Source organism: Octopus bimaculoides, chromosome 1, assembly GCF_046866305.1.
Source record: "Octopus bimaculoides isolate indiv1 chromosome 1, ASM4686630v1, whole genome shotgun sequence".
NCBI classification, from domain to species: Eukaryota; Metazoa; Mollusca; class Cephalopoda; order Octopoda; family Octopodidae; genus Octopus; species Octopus bimaculoides.
This window is the reverse complement of record NC_142928.1, coordinates 80,002,181-80,018,242: the sequence shown is the minus strand read 5'-3', so window position 1 is coordinate 80,018,242 and position 16,062 is coordinate 80,002,181. Positions and strand designations below refer to the sequence as shown.

At 36.2% G+C, this 16,062-nt stretch overlaps 2 protein-coding genes across 5 annotated transcripts in view; one reads left to right on the top strand and one right to left on the bottom strand.

Moving 5' to 3' along the window:
* LOC106867578 (arginase, hepatic) overlaps nt 1-1,719 on the top strand; it is a 94,251-nt gene extending 92,532 nt beyond the window's left edge. Inside the window, exon 9 of the mRNA XM_014912489.3 lies at nt 178-1,719. Within this exon, the coding sequence (XP_014767975.1) occupies nt 178-344 (167 nt within the window). The 3' untranslated portion in view covers nt 345-1,719. The remainder of the gene's footprint in view (nt 1-177) is intronic.
* A 9,841-nt stretch (nt 1,720-11,560) lies between these two features.
* The window catches only part of LOC106867577 (natural resistance-associated macrophage protein 2), an 80,985-nt gene continuing 76,483 nt past the window's right edge, over nt 11,561-16,062 (bottom strand). For 3 of the 4 annotated variants that reach the window (XM_052967646.2, XM_089352675.1, XM_014912486.3), the window contains one exon: nt 11,832-11,955. In XM_052967646.2, the coding sequence (XP_052823606.1) occupies nt 11,851-11,955 (105 nt within the window). In that variant the 3' untranslated portion in view covers nt 11,832-11,850. Of the gene's footprint in view, nt 11,956-16,062 lie in introns of all 4 variants that reach the window. The other variant, XM_014912485.3, reaches the window with a different exon arrangement.

The following is a 16,062-nucleotide window of genomic DNA, read 5'->3' as shown; positions in this document are numbered from 1 at the left end:
AACATGTCCTGAATTGCCTTGAGTACTTACTGAAATAATTAAAATATTAGTTATCAACTAATATGGGTTTTTTTTTTCTTTTTTCCTCATCACATACGTATTTCTAGCCAGCCTTTTAATATTCCAAGCATTAAACATGTTGCAGTTATTCAACTAAAGTCTTGTTTTTTGTTCTAGGAAGATTATCTGCTCTTGACATAGTTGAAGTTAATCCTCTCTTGGGAACACAAATGGAACAAGAAGGAACAATCAGTGTTGCAAAAGATTTTGCACTCACTATCTTTGGTAAACAACGATGTGGAACCCTGCCACCCCGTTTCACTGTTTCAGGACGTCCCTCATAGTAAAATGTAGTTTAATCAACTGTTGGGTTTCTTTTGCTATTTTTTTCATACTTCTATTTTACTTTTTTTTTTTTACTTTAAATGAAAATATTTATAAAATATACACTTTAATGTACTAGAGCAACTTGTGCATACTTTCCTTTTTTTTAATTATTCAATAAGATTTAAAACTATTTTTGATTTTTATTAATTTTTTTTCCCGTTTCTAAAATATTTTCTATTAAAAAAAAAACGATATTTGCTGTGTACTTAATTTTGTATTCTTGATATACACGATTCCTATTTACACGTAAGCATAATTCTGAAGAATAATACCAAAATACAATTTGAATTTTATATTTAGATATCAGCAGCTGCAGTTCTCAGACTAGTTGCTGTGAAAGAAATATTTAGAATTCAACATAAATGAATTTAACATTTTGTCAATAAGCACTAAGAACTTTTAATAATGACAAACTGGCAACTAATGAAATTTTCATCTGAAAAAAATAATGCCCATATATTTTAAATTTTAGTGTCTACAAATTTGATGAATTACAAATATATTACATTATATAAAGATACCAACTTATCAAATTGATGCAGATGCCTCTGTGAGGTTGCTTAATCTGCTAGACATTTAAGACAAATCTCCCTCAAATCACTCCCTTCCAGCTTGAAGAAAAGCAAAGATATATTGGATAATTTAGACCTAGGTAAAATATGCCTATAAAGATGGGATGGTCACAGCTGGACTATTTTTGATCATAGGTCTGATCAATCAAGACTTACCTGGGGCTAAACAACAAAACCAGCTTTTTGTATCTGACAAGAACTGCTGAGCAGTCATTCTGAATTCAATAGCATTTCAACTTTGCTTGTTTCTGTTAATTTTGTCAGTTGGACTGAAATACTGTCAAAACCATTCTGTTGAATTAATTAATGGTGTATAGTTCCAAAACTAAAACCAAAAATTATGGCCTAATTGAATTTAGTAGTCTATTCCTTTTTCACAAATGAAAGTGTTTTTTTTCTACTAATTTAACAGGTTTTTTAATGAATAAAACATTTTAGCACGTTTATTTTGTTTTAATGACACCTTGTCTTCTCTGTCGCAAAATGTTACATGTATCTTAAAATTTCACTGAAATCTTGTCTACTTTAAATATTCCTCCTTCACTTTTTTTATTCAATTGGCCTTATGTAATGACCTAACTTGAGTATTTTCATAATAGTATGTAAAATATTACCACAAATTGTTTTCTGGCGCTACCTGACATCTTTCACTGTTGGAATGTAAATAATAACACTGACATTTTTAATAAGGTGTTCAAAAACCTAATTGGTGTCAACAATTATGAAAATAAAACATCTTATTTCCATTCTAATAGAAAAATCTTTTGTTATTTTCTACTTATAAACTTCTGTACAATCTTTGTTATGCTTTGTTAAAACAAAAACTTCCAATCCAGAAACCTTAAAAATATATGTCTCATAAGAAAAAAAAAAACACTCTGGGTTTCATATGCAAAGTTGCTTTAACCCTTTAGCATTCAAACCAGCCACTCACAACTACCCTGCAATGTCATTTTAAAAGTAAACAATCACATCCTTGAAATCTATGAGATAATGCATGATTAATTCAAAGCAATTTGAATGAATAAGCATCACATGTAATGGAGTAATCTGAATGCTAAAGGGTTAAATTATCACATGCTAAAATCTTTTTTCTTTTTCTTTTCTGAATATGCACTGCAGTAATTGGAGTGAATCTTCTATGCCATAAAATACAGTATGTCTTTTTCTAATTTCATTTTCATGAGTGGACTGCATAGTTGAATTGATTCAAGTTATGTTTTCAAACATGTTAAAAAGGCCACTCAAGTACCCTGGTGTGTCTACACAGTTCTATGTTCAAAGGTTTAGAAATGTTAAACAATTTCTTGCTTTAGCATTTCGATATTTTTCTCAGTATATAATCTAGTCAAACATGTTGTTACTTCAAGCTGCAAAATCACAAATTATCATTATTTGGTGTGGATGGTTTCTACTTTGTTTCCATATTCATTTGTATCACTTCTATGCTTATGCAACAGTAACAGAATTGGCTGAAACAGCTGTAATGTTAGTGCTTCTTTCACAGCCCAGATCTCTTGAGAATTTAAAATTAAGTTCTGCAAACTAGTAAAATGATTATACTGTGTTCTTATTCTTTGATATAAAGGCATGTTTCCAGGATACATACTTATGAGTACAGACAGACAGACACACACATATGTATATATACAGTGGGTAGCAAAAGTATTTAACACATCGGTTTTTTATAAATTTCACAATAAAAAATCATTCAATTTGAATGATGCTTCAAATATTTTAATGAACGACTAGAGGCTGTAAGGCAGAACAGAGGATATGCTACTAAATATTAACAAATCGTGTTAAATACTTTTGCACATAGTCAAATTCGAAAATTGGCAATGAAAGTACATAAAAACAATGTTTCTCAATTTTCCTTTATGTTTAGTTAGACAATGTTCATTAAAATATTTGAAATAAGTATCATTCAAATTGAACGATTTTTTATTGTGAAATTTATAAAAAACCAATGTGTTTAAATACTTTTACTACCCACTGTATGTATGTATGTAGACAATAGGTGAGAGCTAGATATGCTCAGTATAGCAAAAACAGTAGTGTTCAAGTGAATTGAACTTAAACTTTGAATTCTTCATCCAGGACTAGGTCCACGGCATCACAAGTGGATACAAGAGAAATTCAGATGAGCTGATATGGAGATAATGATGCAGATAGACACAATTAGGCTTCATGCGCACTCACATACTGATATATATATATATATATATATATAGGGAGAGAGAGTGTGAGTGATACACATGGATTTACATAGATACATATAACTGCATACAGTCATAACGATAAACACATATATACATACATATATATATATATATATATTTACATAGAGCAGAGAAAATGCAGAAAAGAAAATGTAAAGATTCTTAAATGCAAGGTAGGGAGAAAGAGGAGAATTTTTGTGACATAGTGGGTTGATGATGTCTGCTTTCCACGCTGGCATGAGTAGGACAGTCTGACAAGATTCAATGGGTTGAAAGACCTTGTCTTCCTCCAATGTCTCATTTTTGGCATGATTTGTACAATTGGATGCTCTTCTGAACATACCAGCCACTGTACAGTGTACATCTTTTGTGGCATCAGCACTGCTAGTGTCCCTGCCAATTTGCAGGTGAAAAAGAGCACCCCCACTTCACAGATTGTATATAGTGCAGTTTTCTTGGCAACTTCACTAGTGTGGTTGCCTTGTAACTAACAACACTAAAGAATCCCCTTACCTGAGAGGGAGAATAGGAGATAGAGTGGATGATTTATGCAAGGTGTTGAGAGGTTATTTTATGATGGGAGAAGTAGAGGCAGGTTTGTTGTGGAGGAGATTCAGGGCTATTTAACATGGGTGGCTGGAGTGTCACAAAGAGGTAAATGTGGTGAAGTGCCAGAACATAACCTGAAGGTGACATGTCTAAGAAAGTGAACAGAAGAGAGCAGGGAGACAGGAGAATTACAGGAATGGGTTAGGTTGCAGAGTATGAGGGGAGAGTGAGAGATGGGAAGTGGTCAGATGCATATAGGTGAATGTAATATATCGAGAGCAGGGAGGGTGTGAGCTGGCAGAATCATTAGCATGCCAGGCATAATGCTTAGTGGTATTTTGTCTGCCGCTACGTTCTGAGTTCAAATTCCGCCTAAGTCGACTTTGCTTTTTATCCTTTCAGGGTCGATTAAATAAGTACCGGTTACACATTGGGATCGATGTAATTGACTTAATCCCTTTCTGTTCTTGTTTGTCTCCTCTATATTTAGCCCCCTATGAGCAATAAAAAAAATAAATATATAGAGAACAGGGGTGGAGGTGATGGATGAGTGAGGGAGACATACATACATGCATGACTGTATGGTTAAGAAGCTTGCTTTCCAACTATGGGTCAAATATTGTTTACTATAACTCACCATAACCTTATGAGCAAATTTGGTAGATGTGGAAACTGAACGAAGTCCATATAAAGTCCTAGTAAGTAGAAAGGCAGACAAATCACAAATTCCTTCAGGTAGAAGGAATTTGTGATCTGTAGAAAAGGCATAGGTAGAAACTCCATAAGACACACTTGATGTAAGCTTTGGACACATAAAAGGTACAGCAATATCAGGGGAAGGTTAACAGGGAAACTAGCTTTTGAATTTGGAAGATGCACAGGTACAATAAATGCTGAAAATGTGAAGAAAATAGACTCCCTCAACTGTCGAGGGGGCAAGCTAGATGTAGTAGATAGTTTCCGTTATCTAGGTAACCAAGTTAGTAGTAGAGGTGGATGTTTTGAGAGTGTGGCTGTGAGAATAAGATTAGGCTGGGCAAAGTTCAGAGAGCCCCTATCCCTGCTGGCAACAAAGGGCCTCTTTTTCAGAGTAAAAAGGCAGATTGTATGATGCCTGTGTGCAAACAGCTATGCTACATGGGCTGTGACAGCTGAGGACATGCATAGGCTTGAAAGAAATGAAGCCAATATGCTTTGCTAGATGTGCAATGTCAATGTGCATGTTCAACAGAGTGTAAGCATCTTGAGTGAAAAGTTGGGCATAAGAGACATCAGATGTGGTGTGCAAGAGAGATGACTGCACTGGTATGGTCATGTGATGTATGGATGAGGACAGCTGTGTAAAGAAGTTCCAATATTTGTGGAGGGAACCTGTGGTAGAGGTAGACCCAAGAAGACATGCAACAAAGTGGTGAAGCATGATCTTCAAACTTTGAGCCTCACACAGGCAATAACTAATGACAGACTTTTGGTGATATGCTGTGCTTGAGAAGACACGTCAAGCCAAGTTAAATCATGACTGATGTTTGTATCACGTAACTGGCATCTGTGTTGGTGGCACGTAAAGAGCACATTTCAAGCGTTGGGCCTCACAGAGGCAAAGTGGCCGAGTTTCTTTTGAGCATTGGGCCTCACAGAGGCAAAGTGGCCGAGTTTCTTTTGAGCATTGGGCCTCATGGAGGCAAAGTCACTGAGTTCCTTTCAAGCACTGGGCCTCGCCTCAGAGACGCAAAGTGGTTGAGTTCGTTTCAAGTGATGGGCCTCATAGAGGCAATGATCGAAACATTTGGCATTATGTCGTGCTTGAGAAGAAGACCCATCAAGCCGAACAAAATTGCAGTTGTGGCAGATACTGGTGTCACACAAATGGCACTTATGCCAGTGGTATATAAAAACACCCATTACACTCTCAGAGTGGTTGGCATTAGGAAGGACATCCAGCTGTAGAAAACCATGCCAAATCAGACTAGAGTCTCGTGCAGCCCCTCAGCTTACCAGCCTTGGTCAAACTGTCCAACCCATGCCAGCTGTCCACAGAAAATCTTCCTCAACAAATTCAGTTTGAATCATGCAAACATGGAAAAGTGGACATTAAGTGATGATGATGGTGATGATGATGATGATGATGAGATATATATATATATATATATATATATATATACCACCCATACACATCTGCTATTCAGAGTAAGGTGAATTGAGTTAACTCAAATTGTCTTTGCTATAAACTTAGCACAGCATTGAAGAGGCAATTAAAAACATGTCAAGTTTAATGCAGCATTTATGGCACTTGACAGATAATATAATAATTTTGTTGGTATTTCTTGACCCTGAAGTTACATAAGTTGACAATAAAAAAGATTTGCAATTAAAAATAAATATAAAAATAAGCAGGAAGTAAAACCAAAACATCTGTCAGATGTATCACAATTAACATTGGTGAGTGTTAAAGAATTGTGAAGGCTGTTGTTTTACATATGCAACTCACAGCTCCATGGAATAGATTTTGAGCTAATGACAATGTCAGTAAGTTTCTATTAAAGATTTGCAATTTGAAATTTGTAAAATATCGCACATCAGGTTAGGTAGACGGGGGGGACATATGCTGCAGAAGCATGTCATTGCATCTACCATTTGTCAATTATTGCTTGGGCCATCCTGAGCAACCCTCCAAACAGTGTCCCAGTCATCCCCATATCTGCAAAATACTTCATCTGCTGTGACCATGTAGTATGTGGTTAACCAACATGATCCATCAACCTAACTGGATCTTCAGAGAAGAGATCATGGCATGCAGGATCCAACTCATAAATCAAACAAAGGACCAAACGGTTTAAGTTCCTAGCAATATCATGGGTATGCAGAAATTCCAGGATGGTGAATTCAAGATGGTGAGCTGGCAGAAATGTTAGCACGCCGGGTGAAATGCTTAGTGGCATTTCATCTGCCATTACGTTCTGAGTTCAAATTCTGCCAAGGTTGACTTTGCCTTTCATCCTTTCAGAGTTGATAAATTAGGTACCAGTTACGCACTGGAGTCGATGTAATTGACTTAATCTCTTTGTCTGTCCTTGTTTGTCCCCTCTAGGTTTAGCCCCTTGTGGGCAATAAAGAAATAAGAAATTCCAGGATGGTGTCCGGTGTGCTAGAAGACTACTGGGAGTGAGGTACACCTCAGCTTCTGTTGGAGCATGTCTCTAGAAGGTCACTCTGATATAAAACCAAATATGCAGGGAATGGCATTGGACATTTTGGGGATCTTTGGTTTGTGCTAGAGAACATCCCTGAGCCTGCGACTCATTAGCACCAGACATCTCGCTCTGGCTTCTCTCTCGATAAAGTCAACAGAGTGGAGGGGGTCTATGAGGTGTCATGCAAGCCTTATTGGACCTAAAACTCTGCACAAGCATTGCTGACCTCTGTTCAATATGTGCTGCTTTTTTTTCCCTATATATATATATATTTTATTTTCAGTATATATGTATCTTTATTTTTAGTATATATTTATTTTATTTTTATTTGTAAGTCCTGTCGCGGTGGGAAGGTGGCAAAGCATGCAGACCTGAAGGGTTGGAAGCACGTGGGCAGCCCATGCTAGAGATAAACTTGTCTCCTTGTCGCCCAAGACCAGTGATAGGATTCGGTTGCTGCATGGGTGTCTGAGAGGCTCCATTTGGAGAGGGCACTGCTCACCCAGAGGCCAGGGAGGTTCTAGAAATGGTGAACCCAAAATTACCTGACTTTCTATATTTGGTCAGTTTAGCGCGACTGACGGATATCCACCCTGCGCTTGAAAAACAAAGAGACTTTTTCACAAAGTCTGGATGGAACTTGAACAATTCATGTTGGAATATGCGCACTCTGTTGGATAACAAGACTGATTGTAGGCCTCAAAGATGCACTGCACTTGTTGCTCGCGAGCTGAACCGCTATGACATTGATATAGCTGCACTTTCAGAGACTTGTATAGAAGGTGATGGTTAACTTAAGGAAATAGGAGGTGGATACACCATTGAATTGTATGATGGTTTGGCAGGCTGCTAAGATGATATATCATCGTGGGATAGGCTGGAATGTTTTTTGATGAAAATTAGGGCTTTGTTTAAAAGAGTAGAGGATATGCTAGAGTAGTATTGGTCAATGTTGACCTGGATACATTTAAAAGTATGTTTAAGTGTTTAAAGAACTGAACTACTGAATGGTTTCAGTAGTTTTATCTATTATGCAATCCACTGATTGTCTGAATGAACATGACAGCATAATTTTTACATGCAGACACAGATTACATAACCTATTCTTAAAATACAAACAACCCCACCCTGCATGTCATTCCCTAAACTACCTCCTGCCATCATAGGTATTCCCCTTTATTTACCTTCAACACTAAATCTTTAATCATCAATATATCCCCTATAACTCTTTATTTCTTATTTTACATCTATTTTTATCTTTCCTTATCCTTTATACCCTAAAAATTTCTCTTAATTTGCCTTCCTCCACACCCTTTGAAAACTAACAAGTACATACGCCTATATACACCTCTACTAGTCCATACAGTACACACATGCATGCTCAACATTATACATTCCTTAATTCTTAGATTTTAGACATTACTACCATTCTTCCTCCTTTCCTCCAGACTTTCAATTTTACTACTATACCATCTTTTTAAGCATACATTTTTCTTCCTATCGACCACAAATAGTCCCCCTCCCTTCCCTCCACACTATCCTACTCTAATACCACTCCATATTCCTCTCCCTCTCTAACTTAGCCAAAATAGCCCTATTGAAAACCATCTTTGAAATGATCCCACTTAAATTCTTTACTTATAAATCTTCCACTCTCTTATATATGTTTTATATATTTTTTTTTTCTGTTCTCATATTCCTAACATCTTTTCACAATTATATTTTCCACTCAAACTAGGCTCTCTATACATTCTGATCGAATCCTCTGTGTGTAAACTTTATCAAATCAAGACATCCTTGACCTGAAGAATAGCCTGTGGTATATACCTCACTTGGAAGGCACATGTGTAGTGTGTCATCATCGCATTAACCTTGACAGAGTAAGTTGTCATAGTGATACCAGCTCAGAAGCCTATGCAAAATTGCAGAAAGTGTATGGAGAGGAGTGTATGAGTGGTTCAGACATTTCAAAGATGGTTGAAAAAATGTCAATAATGACGAACGTTCTGGGAGACCCACAACCAGCAGAACTGAGAAAAACATCGCAGACGTGTGTGCAGCTGTGAGGGGAAATTGTCAAGTCACCATCTGTAAGTTAGCAGAAAATGTGCAGATTAGTTACAGTTCAGATGTCCATTATCACTGAAGATTTGGGTATGAGACGCGTGTCTGCTAAGTTTGTGCCAAAACTACTTTCAGCTGACCAAAATGACACATGGTTTTCAGTTGCACAAGATTTCCTTGATTGTGTTGAGAATGATGAAAAGTTTTTGAAAACCTCTGAGCAAGTATCGCCAAACTTTTGGCAAAATTTGATGCAGATTCTCTGCTCAACTTTCTCTGTCATGATCAATGAAATGATCACGTGCTATACATGTTCCTTCTAAGCACTGCAGTAAACAGTGGAAGTGAGCTAGAGTGTTGAAACTTAGTGTGCACATACAACAGAGTTCTAAGTTAATCTGTGCCAAGCAGCTTTACTCTGCATGCTTTAGCTTCATTACTATGGCAACAGTCTGGATACTTATTGATCAGACCACATACACATATTTTTAACTGTAAGTGGGATGGTTTTTATACATTTTGTCAGTTAAATGTTAGAGTAATTACTGTTTTACTAGTTTTAATATGAGCAACTCTGATATAAAGTGGTATCACTTTATAACAGATGTGCCTTGTGTGTGTGTGTGTGTGTGTGTGTGTGTGTGTATATATATATATATATATATATATATATATATATAAGATGTTCAGAATCTAATGGACTCAATGTCACTCAGCTGTAACTGAGATGAGAAGGACAATACACACTATATACTATTTGTGAGAAAAATCTTAAATGTTAAATTTTAACTTACCTGAAGAAACCTTTTTTTTTCTACATGATGTAATTGTTTTGTTCATCAATAAAGAACATGCCTGAAACAGCTGTAGTGAACCTCAACCCATCAGTGTCTTTTATATATATATAAGCACAATACAATAGCTGTAATGAAATTTGACTACAGTACCTTAATATATTTATCATTTTAGATATATTAATATATCTAGATATATCAGATATATTAATAAGGTTTATGTTAGTATTTAGGATTCAGTCCTGGTTCAGTTTTTAACATAACCATAAAGCATTCTTTAAACTGACAAGACTTGTGATTAAGAAGTTTGCATTGGAACCATGGGGTTTCTGGTTCAGCCTCACTATGCAGAAGCATGTCATGTGTGTGTGTGTGTGTGTGTGTGAGACTTTGTGTGTTTGTGCCCCACTACATGACAACTGGTGTTCATTCATGTACATCCTCCATAACTTAGCAGTTTGACAAAAAGGTTCAACAAAATAAGTACCAGATTTTTAAAAAAGTTAGGTAATGGGATTGATTCGTTCAATTAAACCATTTAAGGTGGTGACCAGCAATGGCTGCAGTCCAATAGCTTAAATAAATAAGAGAGGAATCTTATAATCTCTTTACATAAATTCACATGTTCTAGTAAACATCAAGCAAAGCAATGCACCAATAAGTAAGAAAATCAATAAAGTGCTGGTTATCTGGCCAACAAGTGCATTATTGATAGAATGTATTAAACCAATAATCACTACTATTTTCATTATGTAATCACATTTTGCCAGATATCTTACTCTTTTACTTGTCTCAGTCATTTGACTGTGGCCATGCTGGAGCACCACCTCAGGGGGTTTTAGTCAAAGAAATCGACCCCAGGACTTATTCTTTGTAGGCCTAGTACTTATTCTATCAAATCCACTCACAAGGCTTTGGTCAGCCTGAGGCTATAGTAGAAGACACTTGCCCAAGGTACCACACAGTGGGACTGAATCCGGAACCATGTGGTTGGGAAGCAAGCTTCTTACCACACAGCCATGCTTGCACCTATATTTACATTTTCATCATCATCATCATTTAACATCCATTCTCCCATGCTTGCATGGGTTAGATGGAATTTGTTGAGGCAGGTGCCTTCCCCATTGCCAACTTTCAGAGACTGGAAATGAAGAACATTGCTTACATGGCAGTGGACATTTAATCATTAACTATCATATGTGAAGGCAAAGAGACAGTGACACACACACACACATCTTTCACTTACCACCTATCTGATTCACTTACAGCCTGAAGCTGTATTAAAAGACACTTACTCAAAGTGCCATGCAGCGGGATTTAACCTGGGACAGTGTGGTTGGGAAGCAAACTTCTTACCTTGCAGCTATGCCCGCATCTATGAGAGTTTGTTTAGAATAATTTTCTTTGATATTTCACTTTGTACACTTACAAATTCAGCATTCTTGCATTACGTTTATGAATTTGTGTTGCAAAATTCCTGATGTAAAACTGTATGTTGAAACAAATTGTATTTCAGGATGGTAATTTCTTTTTTTTTCAAATAAACAAATACGCTGTATATTCGTTCTTGCAAAACACATAGATACATGTACACACATGCACACACACAAATACAGATGCAAATGCATGCTCATATAAGGATATACATCATAAAAGAATAGAATGGACTTAACTGAGCAGGAGCTCACACAAGGACACAAAATGTTGCTGAAGAGATCACAGATGTGTGACGAAAGATTCCTGAACAATGGAACAGTAATAAGAACAGTAATAAACAAGTGAAGAGTGAATATATAGTGTGTGTGTTTATTTGTAAAAAAAAAAAAAATGGACCGTCCCAAAATACAACAACTTTCTTACATGGTTTTTATGATAGACATGAAATGCCAATGGCTTGAAAATATGCAACGAACCATGACAGAGCAAAAATGTTTTATACCGTGTTTTCCATGTGGAAGATGAACGTTTGAAAAAGACAGAGTAAGATGTTTTTGTCGTTTTCCATAAAATGAAAGTTTAAAAAATATTTTCTATTATTTTTTAAAAAATATATATAAAAATATAATTGTTATTAATTATCATTTACACTTCTGTAAGAGCTAGATAAATTATCTATTGAAATTTCTGAATTTGTTTTATTATCCAATTCATATTTGATACCAAGGGAATTTGAAAACTGAAAAGAAAATAAATATATCAATAAATACATAAATAAAATGTAAAACAAATAATACAAAAGTTCTACAAATAGAAGGTATTGAAAGAAAAATAATTACAATATATAAGTTGTTATTAATTTAAATATCATATATTATAATAATGCTATTGGTAATGGTCAAGGCATTAACATGGGTGGATGTTGTTTAACTCGACTTTGCTAAAGCTTTTAATTTTGCCTCACACAAAAGACTTCTGGCAAAACTCTCTGCAACGGGTGTGAAAGATGATCTTTTTAACTGGTTGGAGTCCTTCATTCTCAGCTGAAAAGTGGTAGTCACAGTTCTAGGACAGCATTCTTCACTCTACGAGATGTCATCTGGTGTACTGCAGGGATCTGCTCTTGGTCCCCTTTTGTTTGTTGCATACATTAATGACATAGATGCCAACTTAAAGAATGCCACAGTGCTGAAATATGCAGATAACATCAAGCTGTACCTTGAGATAAAAAGGACAGATCCTGAACACTATAGATCTTTCCTGCAATCGGACCTGGACACAATGCAACAATAGATCACCGACTGGCAACTTAAGCTGGCTGTGGACAAGTGTACCACCATGCATTTTGGGAGGAAAATCCCAGTGTTCACATACTCTCTCTACAACACTGATATCAAGAAGTCTTCTGGTGAATGTGATCTGGACATTACTGTCAGCAGCGATTTTTGCTGGACAAAGCACATCTCTAAAATTGTCAAGAAGGCCGAGGGTGTCTTGGCATCACTCAGCAAGACATTTGTCAGCTGCTCTTCAGCTATTTAAAGCTGTATACCTTGCTCAAAACATTGACCTCCTGGAAACTGTTCAGAAACATGCAACCAAGTGAATACCCTCCATCAGACATCTACCATACTCTGAACACCTTGCTTCTCTGGGCAGAGATACATTGAAGCTCCAATGTCTGGCAACTGACTTAGTAAACACCCACAAAATTATTAACCATCACGCCAACAACCACCTTGAACACCTTTTTGAGCTCCATGTGTCTAACACACATGGGTATGCCTACAAAGTCAGAAAACAGCACAGCTCCCATGACTTCTGGAAACATTTTTTCATACTCAGAGTTTGCCTTCCATCCTTTCCGGGTCAACAAAATAAGTACTAGTTGAAAACATGGTTTGATAAAATGAGTACCAGTTGAACACTGAGGTTGAAGTAATCGACTTAACCCCTCCCCCGAAATTGCTGGCTTTGTGTCAAAAATTTGAAATCAACCTTCTACTGCTGTATGACTACACTGGTAGAGCTTCAAGAAATCTTAATATATAACATTGAATACTTTATTTTTCCATATCAGAGAATATTTCACATGGCTAAACTAGACAATGAATGAAGAAGCTGCCTCACTGAGTTATGGATTCTATAAAATCATATCAGTAATACAGCAGCAGACAAAGCTATACAGTAAGAAAGTTTGCAATGCAATCATGTGGATTTGGGTTTAATCTTACATTGCAGCAATTTGGGCAAGTGGTGTATACTATAGCCTCAAGTTGATTAATGCCTTGAATGAAATTTGATAGACAGAAGTAGTATGGAAGTCCATCAAGAATACACTCACACACATGCCTCTGTTAACTCTTACAGTTTTTACCCTTGCCACTCATTCTACTAGCAACCTATTTCTCTTCTAGTCATTTCAACATGCAGTGACCACCTAACTGAGACACGGTTGTTCTTTTCTTTCTCCATCTTTTTCTCCTCATATTCTCTTTCTGTAGAAGAATGCACACTCAGATTGTAAAAGACTTTTCTTCCTAATTTTCCTAAGCATAAATCTAATACACTCTGTTGTTTATTCTTTCCTTCTATGACATGTTTCGGTCATATGACTGTGGACATGCTAGGGGTACTGTCTTAAAAGGTGTTAGTTGAATAAATTGATTCCAGGACTTATTCTTTGTAATCCTAAAGCTTATTCTATCAGTCTCTTTTGTTGAACCACTAAGTTATGAGGACATAAACACACCAGCATCGACTGTCAAGAGATTATGGGGAACAAACACAGGCACAAACACACACACACACACATATATATACACAATGGGCTTCTTTCAGATTCTGTCTACCAAATCCACTCACAAAGCCTTAGTAGAAGACACTTGCCCAAGGTGCCATGCAAAGTGCCATACTGCCAAGAAGCAGCCTGTGCCCATCTGTTTTTGCTTTTTTTTTTATTACCTTCTCATCATATTTTAAAAAATTCTTTGCATCATATATGTGTATGTATGTATATGTGTGCAAGTATATATATATATAAATATTTCTTTATTGCTCGCAGGGGGCTAAACATAGAGGGGACAAACAAGGACAGATAAAGGGATTAAGTCGATTACATCGACCCCAGTGCATAACTGGTATTTATTTCATTGACCCCGAAAGGATGAAAGGCAGAGTCAACCTTGGCGGAATTTGAACTCAGAACATAATGGCAGGGTCAATAAAATGAGTACCAGTTGAACACTGGGGTTGATATAATCGACTTACCCCCACACCACCCCCGAAATTGCTGACCTTGTGCCAAAATCTGAAACCAATATTTTTTAGTGGTTAGGGTATAGCTGACATACTCAATTTCAGTAAGATTTGAACACATAGTCTCACATACTGATATAGTAGCCATTAGCATGCTAATATAAAAACAATGCTTTGAAAAAGCTACAGGACATAAAACATGTTTTAACAATTTGTGAAAATACCTTTAAATGAATAGAAGCCATTCACCTAAAAAATATCAGGAATTATATCTTTCATTGACCAACAACATCCACTGTGATTATTATTGAAAAGTTATAGATGTTTTATCAAACACGCTTTTATCCTTGATACTATGACCAATTATTTAGGTTGTACCCCATTAACCACACTTGGATGGTATCAAAGAAGAAGAGAACTAACTGGTGGAAGAATGCCAAATCTAACACACAACAGATATTAGATAATAAGTTAGCTGATGAACAAGAAATACCAGAGTTATATCAAAGAATCTCTCAAATTTAAAAATTTATTCCTAGGTTTATTCATGCTGCAATATATTATTATATAACATATTTATACAAACAATTGGTTTTAATATATCAAACAATAGATTTTGAAAGTTGTTACATCTGTTCAAACAATAATTCCTTGATTGAATGAACAATGCAAAATAAACATCAGGTAATTAATATTCACTAGAGCAAGTAGTACTTTTATGTTAGACATAGCCTGAACAGCTGTCAGCTGATTTAAGCTATCTGATTTATGAATGTGTGTTTGAGTATGTATTTCCTTTCACTGACATATTTACTGTACAAATTTATTTTTCTTGTCTATCTCTCTATATTTTTATACACTACTATACTCTTATCATAAAGGTACTAACTCAACTTGTCATGGCAGCCTTAGCTATAATATGGATCTAGTTACTAATAACTACTACTGCTGTGATAACTGCTGAAATTTAACAACATTGACACCGTAACATGTAACCCTATCCACTGATTCTGAATATACATCTAATTTCTGTTTTCACTCAATCAGCAAGAGATAGTAGCCAAATGTCCCTCAAATTGCACCTCACCATTTTAGAAAAAGACACACTGTATAATGTGGTTTTGGGTTCCTAGCATACAGGAAGCAGAAGGGAAGGTCATGATTGTACTGCCTTAATCAAAGGCCCAATTTATTAGTGCAGAGCTGGAGTTAAACAACAATCGTGCAGGCGTCAGGTGCAGGTGTAGCTGTGTGCTAAGAAGTTTGCTTCCCAATCATGGTTCCAGGTTCAGTCCCACTGTGTAGCACCTTGGGCAAGTGTCTTCTACTATAGCTTTGTGCCAACCAAAGCCTTGTAAGTGGATTTAATAGATGGAAACTGAAAGAAGCCTGTCATATACATATTTTTTCTCCGTGTTTTTCTCCTTGTCTCCGTATTCTTTCTGTTGAAGAGCGTAGCTCGAAACGTCAAAGACTTTCCGTATTCCCGACCGTCATACTAATACATCCTTTTGTTATTTACACCACCTGTCCTCGTCTGTTGTTGTTTTTTCGTACATTCTCCCATATATATATATATATTATATGC